The sequence below is a fragment of the Ptiloglossa arizonensis genome, chromosome 1 (genome assembly GCF_051014685.1).
Source record: "Ptiloglossa arizonensis isolate GNS036 chromosome 1, iyPtiAriz1_principal, whole genome shotgun sequence".
Classification (NCBI taxonomy): domain Eukaryota; kingdom Metazoa; phylum Arthropoda; class Insecta; order Hymenoptera; family Colletidae; genus Ptiloglossa; species Ptiloglossa arizonensis.
The window spans coordinates 25,639,185-25,655,477 of NC_135048.1; the positions used below are offsets into that span (position 1 = coordinate 25,639,185).

Here is a 16,293-nt window from a genome sequence, read left to right on the forward strand (position 1 = left end):
GAATTATTTTGCACGATTTTTCAAAGGGGAAAAAATTTGTAGTTTTTTTTTTCTTAAGGATCGGTGGTCACCGATGACACAACTTGCATTAACGATACGTATGATCTGTGTCTGAATTCCTTTGGTAGCTTCTTCTCGTTGGGGTACTCTCGCTCCCAGATGGAAGAATGTGGCCACTTGTTCGAGCCTCTTAAACAGAAGGGACCCTTTTTTGTTTTATACAAACTGAAGTGTGGGGTCCCCGGGACTTCTGTTTATAGTCAGCCATGATTTAAAGCAGGAAGTATTTACTTAAGACGACCCCGACGTTAAATAATTATACCCCTGGTGTTCCACGGATCAAAACATAAATATTTATTTCGTTTTCCGTGATTCACGTTGGGAAGCGGAAAAAACAGTACGATCTTAACCGTTTGGAACCCGTGTCGGAGAAATGTAACGCGTGTTCGTTGTCGATGGTGGTACACGAGTTACGAAACTTTCAGCCACTATTTTTTTATCCAATAATTACAACGTCGAAGTTGCAACAACTTATTACGTTGTCGCAGATTATGTATGTAAAACTAATTATATCGCAAAATATACATACGTATAAAATTAAAAAAATAATATACACAAAACTAACTTACCTTCGTTTCCGTTTCCCGTATCCTGGATTTGAATTTCGCGCCGGTGGACGTTCGCCGAATCGTTAGGGAAATGAAACCGATAATACGAGGATCGAGGACAGCTCTGAGGTACTCAAGAACAAACGCAAGGAACTTAAATAATAATAAAGTATATTAAAAATCGTATACAATTTTGATTTCAGTATATATATATTTATATAACGATATGGTCGTCGGTCATTCGTTAACTACTATGGCAACGTAAAAGTTGTACAAAGATGGTGACGTGCACGGATCTCGAGGATCCGATACGTTTTCAATGGGGGGGGGGGGGGGGGGGGGAGAGAACATAAAAGCCAAACGAGGAAAACGTACAAAAGAAAAAGTAGAGGAAGACAAACAACGATCCGTTGTTCGAGCCCGGTCGTAGAATCGTCACCAAAGTAAAAAAAAGAAAAGAGTCTCGAGAAAGAGCCCGAACGTGGATAAAATTCCGGAACACACACGTTACACACAGTATTTTCAATTTTATTGACAATCATCGTGACAAAAAGTGGCTTACAAATACTCGTTATAAACTCCTCCCTCTTGTTTCTCCGGCGTCGCGTTCGTTTCCTCAATCGGTCGTACGATCGGTGCGCGGTGACCGTCTCGCGACGGCAGCGCGCTCTGTCGTTCGTTTTTTCCACCAGTTTTTTCTCCGGCCGGCCCTCGTCGTCAATCGTCCGCGAACGCGACATTGTCCGTTTTCGCTCGTAACGGCTTGGCGTGATATGTGACACTAAAAGGTTTCTTTACTCTCGCTACTTTACAACATTACACGTGTACGTTTCGTTTGGCAGGGGTCCCCGTCCGGGATGCGATACGGGTCGTGTTTCTTTTAAGGTCGCTTGAGGCAGTTATCGTTTTTCAGTCCTTTCGCCTGTTTCCTTTCGCTCTCCTCGCGTGCACCCGTTCCCACCTGCTCTCCTCGCGAGTGACGCGTCTCGCGGAGACGATCGCGTGAGCCGTTGAAATTTCAACGACGAAAAACGGACCCCCCGATTAAGAAGAAGAAGAAGTAGAAGTAGAAGAAAAGAAGAACGACGAAGACGAAGAAGAAGAAGAACAACGCGAGAAAACGTTTCGTTTGCCTCGGTGCCATCGAATCCTAACCTCGAACGCACGCGATTTCCTCGCGAGACGCGCCTCGAGCGAGAAGCACCGACGAGAGACGGTTCACCCCGGGAATCTTTCTATCCTCTCTGTTCTCCTCCAGTGAGTACGAAAAAAAGGACGAGAGAAAAAAAAAAAAGAACTGCGAGATATCCGTCGGTGAACAGCGCGCGTATTCGTTCGACATATATAATATTTATATTTATATATTTATACGTATTCTGTAATATTTATATATATACGCGTACTTAAATATATATTCATATATATCTCTATATACACGTATATATTTACGTACTTGACGACGACTTACTCGTTTATGCGTGCATTCGATTTCGCACTCGTGTCGACAGCTACTTCTAGGTTTTTTTTTTTTTCTTTTTGTTGTTGCGCGGACATAGACACGTGAGCGTGTACAAATTTGCTTCGTTACTTTTTCTTTTTTTTTATTTTTTACCTACGAGATACTCAGGGGGTACACAGAGAATGTTTTCGTATCTTTCTTCTACGGCGTGCGCGTGTACGGCTGTATGTATGTGTTCGTGCGCGCCCGCGTGTATGTGTGTATATATATATTTATGTGTGTGTAATACTGTGTTGCGAATGAGGTTAGTGTCCCGTGTGCGTATGCGCGACCCGAGGCACCGATCGGGTACCGAGAGTCGCGCTAGGTACAAAAAACAGGTGTGTCTCTGATGGTGGTGGTGGTTTGTCTCTATACACTTTTTTGCCTGCTACGTTCGAGACGCGTATATACGAGTAGTAATATATAAAAAACGGTCAAGGGGGGGAAAAAAGAGACCTTCGTTCGGCGGTAAAAAAAAAAAACGGAAAGTTCGTTTCGCACGCGTGAAATCGCGCAGGGTCGCCGCGCGTGCATCGCACGCGCGATCGCGTTCCTTCCGGACGCGTTCCTTCGTCCGTGGCAAGACTAGCGGCTCTTCGAAGCTTCCTTCGAGGTATTCCGATCGCTAATTGATATCCGTCGAAGCCGACGCGACGCGATCGGCTCGACATCTGTCGGATTCTCGAACGAGCGAATCGTCCATCTTCGTCGCACCGTGACGTCACCCGAGCCGACAGCCGCGACGACACACGCGCACACACTTCGAAAGAGATTCGTGACGAATTCGAGGCTCCACGGACTTATGTACGCGATAGACCAAGTAAAATAAAAAAGGAACGCGTACGATGACCATATCCTCGCGTCTATACGCCTTCTTGTGGATCCACAGCTCGTGCCGATCGATGAATCGTTCCGACGATCGTTTCATTTTCCCTCTCTCTTTCTCTCTCTCTCTTTGTTTATTTACAGCGCTTTTTACCTAACACCTAAGAGTAATATTTACAGTTACGTCGCCTCACCGTTCTCTTCTCTCCTCGTCTCCCAGCGTCTGCGCTATACACTTGCTCGTCGTACCCCGTCGGCGATCGTCGCCGGTGAGTCTGTATTCCGAGTCTGTTTACTTTCTTCGTTCTCCCCGCGAGAATCGAGACGGAACGGTCGGTTGTTTTTTCCCCTCCCGCGCGGCTCGTCTCGACCGTGTGCGAAATTATAGAAAAAAAAAAGGAGAAGAAACCTCGTTCGCTTCGGAACACCGGACTCACCGTCGTCCACGCGCGCGGTACGATCCAGAAAAGAATCGTGTTTTACACCTATATTCAGTTATGGCCTAGGTTAGATAAATAGACGAGACGATACACGTTAGACGGACATGCGGACTTTACGAGCTCCGCTACGGTATATAAGTAAGAAAGAGTTTTAGAGATAGATACGAGTAAGAGAGTGTACCTGTCACACGTTTTCTCGCATTCGCGCGTCCCATTCGTTCGTCGTTGCTTTCGATCGATGCACTAAAAAAAATCACAATCTCGCTAACCGAGCTGTCTCGAGCGCCATTTTGATACCACCGCGCCCTCTGGCGGTCTCGCGCAACGAGGGTCCGTGCGCCGTCTATCGCTGGAGGTTTTCGTCGCGACTCGTTTTTACCGATCACGAAGATACGTTTCACCGAGAAATTTCACCGACCGATCGAAAGAACCCAATGAAAAAAAAAGAAAAAAAAAACAGAAACGAAGAGACGTCGGTAACCCCTTTCGCGACTCCCGCGATAACGCGCACCGATGATACGATGGTAGTTAAAAAAAGGGCGGCTCGAGACACCCGGCGAAGAAGACACGTACGGGCTAATACGTATATCGGGTAATCGTGAAGCACCGTCGCGAGTGATCGACGCTGATTCGTGGCGGCGTTGAGTGGCACATGGCCCGCGCGTTAACCACGAAACGCGGGCGGGCGTCCCCTCGAGCCGATCGCGATCGCGCTCGAGCATCGCAACGTACCTACCTACCGGCGTAAATCGATTCAGACCTCAGTGGCCTGGGTGTAAGATGGCGCGAGCCCGTGGGCCGGCGTGAGCGGGCCCGTCGTCGACGCCAGCGACCTCCTCGAGTAGATAGTGGCCGCCGAGTGGGGCGTGTGAGGTGCTGTGTGAGGCGCCGCGTGAGGCGTATGCCTGCGCGAGGCCGAGGCGAAGGGCTAAATGGGCCCGTAGTTGCTAAGGGCGGAAGGCCTCTCCTGTTGCTGCACCGACTGTTGTTGTTGTTGTTGCTGCTGATCGCAGCCAGCGGTGTTCATGTCGCCCCCCGCCGACTGGTGACGTCATACGTGCGAGAGAGGCGGTTGCTTGAGAACGTGATGATGAAGATGATGCTGGGAGGCGCTCGCGACGCTACCCGGCGGTAGCAACGCGCTACCCGGTCCGGATGCCGGTGGATACGGGACTCCGACACGTCCTACGACGCCCTTGATGCTGGTGCTGCCTATGCCGCCGCTGACGCCTGTCACGCCTGCTACCATACCGCCGCCACCGCCTCCGTGACCGCCTCCGCCGCTCCCGCCTCCGAACAAACGCCTCCATAGACGTTTCCACGAGTCGACGGTTTTGCCGCTCCAGATCCACACGCCGGACGTGATGCCTACCGCGAGCGCCATGAAGTACTTGAGCATCAGGACGGAGTAGAGCGGTCTCGCTCGCGTCCGACACGGGCAGGCCAACGAAGCGAGCCACTCGCCCCGTAACGCGGTCTCGTACATGTGACATGCCAACACCACCCCGGCCGGTAGCGTGTACAGCACGCTGAACACGCCGATGCGTATCATCAGCTTCTCCAGTTTGTCCGCTTTGGCGCCCGGTTGACGTTTGATCACCGATCGGATCCTGAACAGGCTCACGAAACCGGCGAGCAGGAAGCTGGTGCCGAGCAACAGGTAGACGAACAACGGTACCAGGATGAACGAACGTATACCGTCCGGTGCCACGGTGCAGACTCCCGCCACCGGATCCCCGGCCACCCCACCGGCCACGTACGCCGACACCGTTTGAACGGTGGGCGCCAACCAAGCGGCCAGATGGAAGTACTGAGAGTAAGAGGCGATCGCCTCGTTCCCCCATTTCAGACCGGCCGCGAGGAACCACGTGAACGCGAGTATCACCCACCAGACCGACGAGGCCATCCCGAAGAAGTAGATCATCAGGAACACCGTGACGCAGGCTCCCGGCCCCTGGGCCCCGGACTTCAACGCCGGTCCGTCGCACGCGATCTCCTCGTGACCGAAGACGCTTCTCGACAGGTAACCGATCGAGACCACGAAGTAACACGCCGAGAGGAAGACGATCGGTCTCTCAGGATACTTGAAGCGCTGGGTGTCGATCAGAAACGTGGTGACGGTCACGAGTGTGCTTGCGGCGCACAGACCGCTCCACAGAGCCAGCCACACGGCCGCGAACCCTCGCTCTTCGGGGGTGAGAAACGCCCCGTAACACGGGAGAGCGCAGTTCTGTACTCCGGCAATGTCCTGCATGATGTTCCGGGCGATGTTTATCGGTGGCGCTGGTATGGCTCCACTTACGGCCATGCCTGCCAGTCCAGCCCCGTTGCCGATGTTGCCGGCGTTGCTGCCGCTTATCGGACCCGGTATTACCGTGCCCCCCGCCCCCAGGGGTACGAGGGGTGCTCTGCACCGGCACGCGCACTCCCTCGCCCTTTCCCCCGGGGGATGCTGACAGTTTTTTTGATTCTTGCCCGGCTTGCAGCGCGGTGGTTGGGTGGTCTTCGTCGGTCTCGTGGGACGCGGTGGGGCAGCGGCCGGCAACGGTGCGCTGCTCGCCGCTCCGCTGTTCCCGGATCCGGGTCCCGTGCTGCTGGTACGGTTGTCCTGCTCCATGCAGAGGTTGTCCGGGTCACCGTGAGTCGGTAAACGCTCGCACGCCATCCTCTCCGGCCACGAGAATCCGTACTGTTGCATCAACGGGGCGCATCCAGCTCTGGCACGTTCGCAGACGCTACGGCAGGCTGGCAACGGTTTCGTGTACTCCGGTAGACAGATCGGCGTGTACATCGAGCACAGGAAGAACTTCAGATCCGGGGAGCACTTGATCTCCACCAACGGCCAGAACTGGTGCACCTCCATACCCGCCTCCTCCTGGGTGTCGTGGTTCAGCTCGTTCGGCATCGCTGTCAGATTGTAACCGATACCCCGGCACATCGGGATCGTGATCTCCTCGCATCTACCGTTCCCTGTCGCCCCACCGCCGCTCAACGACGAGTGTCCACCACCACCGCCACCGCCACCGCCGCCACCGCCACCGCCACCGCCACCACCTCCGCCACCGCCGCCTCCACCGGCTACCACACCACCGTCTGACCCCACCATCCCACCGGAACCCGAACCGCTGCCAGACGCGACGCCCACCATCGACGAGGAGCTCGCGGACGAGGAGGACGACGACGAGCCGCTCGACACCGAGCCCACGCTGCTCGCCGGATTGATCGCCGATTCTAATCGCGCGTTCGGTAACGCCGCGAGTTGAAGCAGCAACGGTAACAGAGACGCCATCGTTCGCCCGGGGAGCAGCTTCGTCCGTCGAACGAGTCCCATTGTGAACGATGCTTAGGGCCTTACTCTTGCGTGGGTCGCATCACTCCGGCCTGGAACAGACAACGGAAGACATTTTATCGCGTGACTACCACTTGCGTAAGCGGATTCGGAGTTAAGCGGGGATCGTTCGGCATATTTGGTCAGGTGCTCGCGCCGGAGATGTTGCATCCCCGACGACAGGAGACTAGACCCTAGGATCATCGATTAGGAGGGGGGATTACCGAGCGGTGAATGTGTTATTGTTAACTATTGCGCTCGTGACGAAATTTGATAGTTGTAAACGGAACGTATCTCGAAATTCTCGTTCTCGAAATTTCACAATGATATTTCTTATATTTGGTAATATCGTTTTATTTACTTTGTAAAATATTAAACTTTGTAAGCGTAATTTACTTTTTTTTTTATATATTACATCGTAATGCTCGTGTAATATTATTTGATACAGTGTAACGAAATTGCTAAAGTATTTGAAGCCAAACGCGATATTAATAATCAAGTTTGGTGTGAGAAAGTTCAACGCGTGGAACCACGCATAAGCCAACGTCACATTGTGAACAATAGTACCTCGACTTGCGTCTTTTTCCGCGTTTATTACAGACGACACATTTTCGGACTTGATTTTTTTTTTGACGCCTCATTCGAGGCATTTTTGATGCCAGATATTCGATTAACAAAAGTATTTCGTGTAAAGTATGAGGTGAAAGTATATACTGCATGAACGCATATATACGCTCTTCGTACTTCAGCGACCACTTTTCTACAGCGTATATATACGCTCTTTGTATATGAATGGTCATTCTTTGAGAGCGTATATGTACGTCCGTCGGAGCTAAAGGGTTAAGAGAATACTTCTGTATTCTATTGATGGTGACATCTGCTTGCATGGGAAAGAATAAAAAAAAAAAACAAAAGAAGATCTAGATTGTTATATGGCGAGCACGAGTGTGGCTATGTGCAAAGAGTAACATGGGAATATTAGTGTAATTAAGTATAATGTAACTAGTAAAATTAATATATATATATTTATTATATATATTACATACTTTATACTTAATTTTACTAATATTCACATGTTACTTTTATAACTATATATACATATAAAACCACAGTGCATATTTTCCTTCAGTTATTCTTTCGATGCTCACGGTGACTATAGTCATCCCTTAGCCTACAGGGACCCTCAACAGAGGACGATGGGAGACGATGACGTGAATCACCACCGTACACTCGCTATATACTGTGGGAGATTATGGTCATCCATCGTCATATGTTTGCGGTATACTACGGGAGACTATGGTCATTCATCGTCATATGTTTGCTATAATACTACGGGAGACTATGGTCATCCATCGTCATATGTTTGCTGTATGCTACGGGATACTATGATCATCCATCACTATGTGTCCACTGTGCCCTACTGGTAACTATAGTCGTCCATCACTGTGTGTCCGTTGTACCCTACTGTTAACTATAGTCTTCCATCACTAGATGTCCGCTATGCCCTACTGGTAACTATGGTTATCCATCACTATGTGTTCGCTGTGCCCTACTCGTAACTATGGTCACCTATAGACTCGTGTGCTCGCTGTGTCTTAGAACTCACTACGATCACTCGTATCGTCGCGCACTACAGTTGCGTCTCACTAATGACTACAGTTACTCGTTAAAATTTACCATCGACTTGCAACTTCGTTCAAACATACCACAACTCCTTCATTTCAAAGAACCGACAGTGAACCGTATTCCCACTTGACCAGACCACGTACTATGCGTTGCTGGAGAAACGATTAGCGGAACAGATGCAAGAAGAGTACCTCTTCTCGTATCTCCCACCATTGCATCGCTTGCTTCGAACTATTGGGTTGTTCGGAAAGTAATTCCGTTTTCCAAAATGGAGAATATATAATTTAATAAAATGTTTACACGCTCTAAAAAAATCGTATTTCCTTTCCACCAAAAAAAAAAAACCGAATTGACTTTCCAAAAGTTATTCCGTTTTCCAAAATGGAGAATATATAATTTAATAAAATATTTACACGCTCTAAAAAAATCGTGTTTCCTTTCCACAAAAAAAAAACGAATTGACTTTCCAAAAGTTATTCCGTTTTCCAAAATGGAGAATATATAATTTAATAAAATGTTTACACGCTCTAAAAAAATCGTGTTTCATCTTCACCAAAAAGAACGAAATTACTTTTCGAACAACCCAATATTTCGCTCCCTCTCGACGAGTCCCCCTCTTTGTTAGGGCAACGCGATCGGTAGCAGATGAGAACCGTTTCGCCCAATACAAACACACTAAGACCAAATGTGGATACAATTATGCCTAATCCGCTCCGACCAATCGAATTCACATTCCTTCCACTCGTCATTCTCCCATCAGCGCATAGTACACACTTTTGAAACTCAAACGCAATAAAGATGAATTAATTCACGAATGCAATTACTCCGTTTCCATACTCATCACAAAACATTTCGCTAAGAAGATCGAGCAATACTATCAAACACCTCGAAACCGTCTAAACTGCCCACATTGGTAGAAGTTTGCCCTGAAATATCTCCCGATACAAGAACAGTGTGTACCTCGTCCTCGTCCCCATCCGTATCGAAAGAATTAACAACGACAGGGGACGATCGTTCAGGGAGCCAGGATCGCACCTGTTGGTCGACAGGTACCGAAGGCGGATCGCTGTTTGACTTTGGAGAGGTTTACGACCAGGTTCGGGCCGTACACAGTGGCTACGAGAGTCACGTAGCCATCGAGTGTCGCGCGATTGTTTAGAGAAGCCACGGACCTTTGGCGAGAGAGGCGAGCACGTTGGATCGTCCGAAGAAAGAAAATACGGTCTATTGGGGATCTGAAACCTAGGAGGGGCTTCCGTGTCTTCCCTAGGTGGATCGCTAGGAACAGCACTTAGCCTGGAATCGCCTTGGGGAAAATTAGTATCGAGCGAGCGGAGCGAGTCGAGCGTGTTCTCCTATGGTTCTCGAACGTACAGTTATCATCGCCATTATCCCCCGGATCTAGATACCGAAACGAACCGTTCCCGAAGTCGCGAAACCGTTCCCGTATCTATTCCAGCGTTGTTCGAGACACGAGCTGTGGTAACACACGAATCGTCTATTATCGGTATTACTCCGAGATGCTCGCAGAAGGCCGATATCGATGGAGGTTTCACGGAGACTCTCGTAAATATGCACACCCGAGAGACTCGTCCCCGGCCAACCGTGACACACGTCCTTATACCCGGGATACGCGCGCGGGCCCCGTGCAGGCCCCTGTTATCGAGACTCGCTTAATGGACAGATATTATTACACTGTTATCGTTCCAACCTCCTTGTAACCACGCTTGGTGGCGGGTTCGCGCGTTGTCCGAGTGAGTCAGACATTCCACCGCGCGCAACTGAAAAATACCACGATAAACTTCTGACTTCGTACTTGTTCGATAATAACCGAGATGAGGGAGAGAGACTCCAACCGGACAAAACGGGCAATTATTCGAACAGACGGCTCGCGCGAGATTAGATTAAGACCGGCCGAAAACTGGTCACTTCGTACACAACCGTGGAATCGATCGAGCATTGAATGCGGTTCCTCACCCCCCCTCGTCCAATCTAGGACGAGCGAGGACCCGACGAAAGAGACTCAATTTTGGAGAGAAATAACTCTCTCCGTCTCTATCTGTCTCTCCGCATCGTCGAGTCCCTCGCCCCTTAAATATAGTCATTTCTTCGTACCTTCCCGCGGTAGACGGCGGAGAAGGGACAGAGGAGGGGTTCACCGTGCAAAAACGTGTTCAATCTACGGATCCCTTTACGGTGGTCCTAATTAAGCTCGCCGATGGTCCTCGTTGCCGGTGAAAAAGGAACAAACGCGACCGTCCGCGGCTGAACTAGCATAACATTATATAACCCCGGGACTCACGGTTCTAGACGATCGGGGATCCGGTGTATTTGCATAACCCACGCATACGGAGTAGGAGGAGGATACTACGTAGACCCAGGGACGTCTTCACGACCGAATATCTCGATTCGCTGGTTTATTCGTGGAGAGAATACAGAGAGAGGGGAGGAGGGAGCGACCGTCTGCGACCTTAACGAACAAGGGCACCGCGCACGAGGGGGTTCAGGTGGCTGGGACGCATAAATCAACGTCCGAGGCTAGATCCCGGGCTAGATCTCTCTCTAGGCACCCGGCCGGCACCGGAGATATCGCAGGAAACGGAGGAGGAATCGGCGCAGCAAGGGGGTGGGAAAGGGTGAGCTTCTAAGGCAACCGACCGGCGAATACGAAGCTCGAAGGAGGCGGAGGAGATGGAGGTGGAGGAGTTGGAGTTGGAGGAGGTTAGAGAAGACGACAGTCACGGATCTTATAATAGTCGGGACCCGCGGAAAACACGTGACCGGGAGCGAAATGTTATTGTAGGAGGGCGGTGTTAGTTTTAACGTTTGTTAACTGCTAGCACCCCGAGACACGCGCTCCGTGGCTATTTATAAGACGACGTGTGCGCGCGAGCGAGCGAGCGAGCGGAGGAACAAGCTCTCGGGGCGCTACGTGTGTGGCTCCCGGGAGCGGAGAGATTGACGCGCGCGAGGAAAGGATCGGAGGCGGAGAAGGAGCGGACACGTCGCGAGGTGTCCCTAATCTCGACTCCAGAGACCAACCGACCGATGCGCCGGAGTATTTTCTCTTCTTGGTAGCTAGGGAAGTTCAGGTGTACCTATTCTCGAACGATATCGTTCAGTATTTTCTCGTATGGGGAGCTGGACAGTTCGAGTGTCCCTAATATCGACCGATACAGGAAAATAGTTTCGCTTCTTAGGAGCTAGGAATGTTCAGGTGTCCCTATTCTCGATATTGTAGAGTATTTTCTCGTATAGGTAGCTGAAGAGTTCGAGTGTCCCTAATATCGACCAATATAGGAAAATAGTTTCTCTTAAAGGTAACTAGTGAAGTGTCTCTAATCTCGACTGATATAACAGTGTAATTCCTCTTCTGGGTAGTTGGAGAGTTTGCGTCTTTAATGTCGTCTAATACAGGAGTATTTTTTTCTTCTGGGTAGGTGGAGAGTTCGAGTGTCCCTAATGTTGTCTGATACAGTAGAGTATTTTTCTCTTCTGAGTAGCTGGAGAATTCAGATGTCCCTAATTTCGACCGTTATCGGAGAGTATTTTCTTTTCTGGGTAGCTGGCGAGATGTCCCTAATCTCGACCGAAGAATAAAGACCGATACAGTAGAATATTTTGTATTTTGTGTAGTTAGAAAGTCCAGGTGTCCCTAATATCGGCCGATACGGGAGAGTATTTTCCCTTTTGAGTAGTTAGAAAGTCCAGGTGTCCCTAATATCGGCCGATACGGGAGAGTATTTTCCCTTTTGAGTAGTTAGAAAGTCCAGGTGTCCCTAATATCGGCCGATACGGGAGAGTATTTTCCCTTTTGAGTAGTTAGAAAGTCCAGGTGTCCCTAATATCGGCCGATACGGGAGAGTATTTTCCCTTTTGAGTAGTTAGAAAGTCCAGGTGTCCCTAATATCGGCCGATACGGGAGAGTATTTTCTCTTCTGGGTAACTGGAAAATTGAAATGTCCCTAATATAGGTTAATACAAGAGAGTATTTCCTCTTCTGGGTAATTGGAAAATTCAAATGACTCTAATATAGGCTAATACAGAAGAGTATTACCTCTTCTGGGTAACTGAAAAATTCAAATGTCCTTAATATCGGTCGATACAGCAGAGTAGTTTCTACTCTGAGTAGTCGACAAGTTTAAGTGTCCCTAATATCATCCGATACAGCAGAGTATTTTCTACTCTGAATAGTCGACAAGTTCAAATGTCCCTAATATCGGCCGATACAGCAGAGTAGTTTCTATTCTAAATAGTCGACAAGTTCAAGTGTCTCTAATATCATCCTACACAGCAGAGTATTTTCTACTGTGTATAATTGACAAATCCAAGTGTCCCTAATATCATTCGATACAGCAGAGTATTTTCTACTCTGAATAGTTGACAAGTTCAAGTCTCTGATATAATCCTATGTAGTAGAATATTTTCTACTCTGAATAGTTGACAAGTTCAAGTGTCTCTAATATAATCCGATACAGCAGAGTATTTTCTACTCTGAGTAGTCGACAAGTTTAAGTGTCCCTAGTATCATCCGATACAGCAGAGTATTTTCTACTCTGAATAGTCGACAAATTCAAGTGTCCCCAACATCATCTAATACAGCAGAGTATTTTCTACTCTGTATAATTGACAAATTCAACTGTCCCCAACATCATCCAACACAGCAGAGTATTTCCTACTCTGTATAATTGACAAATTCAAGTGTCCCTAACATCATCTAATACAGCAGAGTATTTCCTCTTCCGTATCTATCTAAAGAGCATATCTCCACTCCCAACCGATACACCAGCGTATTTTCTCTCCATAACTCGAAAGTTCAAGAGATGGGTTACCCCTACGACAAAGTTTCACCGATCCGCGACCTATCGCGAGATATGGGATTCCCCGGGATAAAAACCAACCAACAGGATTAACCGTGGAACCAGGGAGGAGCCTAGGAGTGGAGCAATATGGGTTTAAACTCTTGGAGAAATAAAGAACGGAGCCAGCCGTCACGAGTAGGATGACTCGCCGGGTGCTGCTCCCGTCCCTCGTAACTGAAAGACGGAAGGATTGAGGAAGGATTCGAGACAAATTGCTTCCCTTCGAGGAAGAGCTGATATTTCTCTCCCCGTGGCGTCTCCCCGGTGGTATCCAGGGTTCCGAGCGCGTTCGAGCAGCTCCCGTTTTCAGGGACAATGGCCGTTGAACGCCGAAGGTCTGGAGATACTCGAGGTCTCGGTTTGAAGAAAAAAAAAGAACGCGGCTCGCGAGCCAGCCGACCGTTTCGTGCTTACGCGGGGCGCCCTCTTAACGAAGAGGAAAGGAGCACAAAATAAAATGAAAATAAAGTAAACGCTTTATTGCTTCGCGAGTCCCGTGTTCAAGTACCGGGGTGAAACGAGAATCCGATATTCACGGCGGACGACTCTTCTCTCTCTCTCTTTCTCTCTCTCATTCACTCACTCACTCTCTCTTTCTCTCTCTCTCTGGTGAACGTCTGGACGTAGTCGCGACCGGGGTTTAATCGATCTTTCGCGATACGGCTGTCACCGGCTAGGTCTGGCACACGGTCTAGGGTTCGGTACGCTCCGATCCATCCAACGGGGGCGATATTTCCACCCCTACCATGGACTTCGCCCCGGTATTCGGAAACACGTGACTCATGCCACCGGGTGTCTCCCCACCCGTGACAGAGACACCCCTTGGATTTACGCGACGCCCGCGTTGGGACGACCAGCGCGTGAGTCTGCAAAGGTGCACCTTTCGGTTAATCGACGCGCGGCTAATGGATCCGCTGTTTCTCCGTTCGGTAACGACAGCCATTGGCTGTCCCTCTCGGCTACCTCCCCTCTCCAACGAGCAAAGGGTGGCTCGAACGGTGACGTTTCAACCCCCCGTTCCCCTTGTGGTCTCCGGGATTCGAGTTTCTTCGTCAGGGTACGGAAATTGTTAGGTTAGATGCGACGTTATGAATAATACATGACGAATCGGAATGAAATCTTGGTGTATTAGAAGCCATTGCCCCTCGAGAATATTAAGCGGGAAGTGGAACTGCTCGAGAGTTTCGAGCACCCTTCGATCATTCGAGAAATAAAACTTTCGCGCTGGGATACTTGTTTCGTCGACGAATCTTTTGTATCGAAAGGGGATTACGCGGTTGGGATATGGGGCAAGGTTCCTCGCGAGAATAGGTAAAGTTTGCCAGTTTTGCCTCGTTTTAAATTGTGAATATTTAATTATCTTATTATCTCGGTCGCTACCACGAAACGGTAACTCGTTAGACATTGATCTCTCGTATCGAAAGGATATTACTTAGGCATAGTATAAGACGAGATGTTTGGTATAAAAATTTGGACAATTTTGTACACTGTCCTTTGTCTCGAATCGCAGAGATTCAAACTCATATAGAAGTTACGTCAAAATGGTAATTCGTCAGATTTCGATTTTTTATATCAACATGTTACTTGGTTGTATCAGAATACTTTTGTTGTAAGAATAGAAAAAATTCACGAGTTCCTCTTTGTTCCAAATCTCAGAAATTTAAACATCGAAGTTGCTACCACAAAATGGTAATTCGTCAAATTTCAATTTTTTATATCAAAATGTTACTTGGCTATATCAAAATACTTTCGTTGTAAAAATAGAAAAAATTCACGAGTTCCTCTTTATTCCAAATCTCAGAAATTTAAACATCGAAGTTGCTACCACAAAATGGTAATTCGTCAGGTTTCAATTTTTTATATCAAAATGTTACTTGGCTATATCAAAATACTTTCGTTGTAAAAATAGAAAAAATTCACGAGTTCCTCTTTATTCCAAATCTCAGAAATTTAAACATCGAAGTTGCTACCACAAAATGGTAATTCGTCAGGTTTCAATTTTTTATATCAAAATGTTACTTGGCTATATCAAAATACTTTCGTTGTAAAAATAGAAAAAATTCACGAGTTCCTCTTTATTTCAAATCTCAGAAACTTACTCATCGAAGTTGCTATCACAAAATGGTAATTCCTCAGACTTCGATTTCTCATACCAAAACGTTACTTGGGTACGTTACAATACATTCCTTAAAAAAATAGAAAAAGTTCACGAGTTCCTCTTTATTTCAAATCCCAGAAACTTAAACATCGAAGTTGCTACCACAAAATGGTAATTCCTCAGACTTCGATTTCTCATATCAAAATGTTACTTGGCTATATCAAAATACTTTTGTTGTAAAAATAGAAAAAATTCACGAGTTCCTCTTTATTTCAAATCCCAGAAACTTAAACATCGAAGTTGCTACCACAAAATGGTAATTCCTCAGTCTTCGATTTCTCATACCAAAACGTTACTAGGGTACGTTACAATACATTCCTTAAAAAAATAGAAAAAGTTCACGATTTCCTCTTTATTTCAAATCCCAGAAACTTAAACATCGAAGTTGCTACCACAAAATGGTAATTCCTCAGTCTTCGATTTCTCATACCAAAACGTTACTAGGGTACGTTACAATACATTCCTTAAAAAAATAGAAAAAGTTCACTTTTTCCTCTTTATTTCAAATCTCAGAAACTTACACATCGAAGTTGCTACCATAAAATGGTAATTCCTCAGACTTCGATTTCTCATATCAAAATGTTACTTGGCTATATCAGAATACTTTCGTTGAAAAAATAGAAAAAGTTCACGATTTCCTCTTTATTTCAAATCTCAGAAACTTACACATCGAAGTTGCTACCATAAAATGGTAATTCCTCAGACTTCGATTTCTCATATCAAAATGTTACTTGGCTATATCAGAATACTTTCGTTGAAAAAATAGAAAAATTTCACGAGTTCCTCTTTATTTCAAATCTCAGAAACTTACTCATCGAAGTTGCTATCACAAAATGGTAATTCCTCAGACTTCGATTTCTCATACCAAAACGTTACTTGGGTACGTTACAATACATTCCTTAAAAAAATAGAAAAAGTTCACGAGTTCCTCTTTATTTCAAATCC

At 47.4% G+C, this 16,293-nt stretch overlaps 1 protein-coding gene across 4 annotated transcripts in view; it reads right to left on the bottom strand.

Annotated features, from left to right (window-relative positions):
• Window positions 1-855: 855 nt before the first annotated feature.
• Window positions 856-16,293, bottom strand: part of Fz2 (frizzled 2) — a 319,520-nt gene continuing 304,082 nt past the window's right edge. For all 4 annotated transcript variants that reach the window (XM_076313303.1, XM_076313295.1, XM_076313287.1 and 1 more), the window contains one exon: window positions 856-6,755. In XM_076313303.1, the coding sequence (XP_076169418.1) occupies window positions 4,426-6,705 (2,280 nt within the window). In that variant the 5' untranslated portion in view covers window positions 6,706-6,755 and the 3' untranslated portion in view covers window positions 856-4,425. The remainder of the gene's footprint in view (window positions 6,756-16,293) is intronic.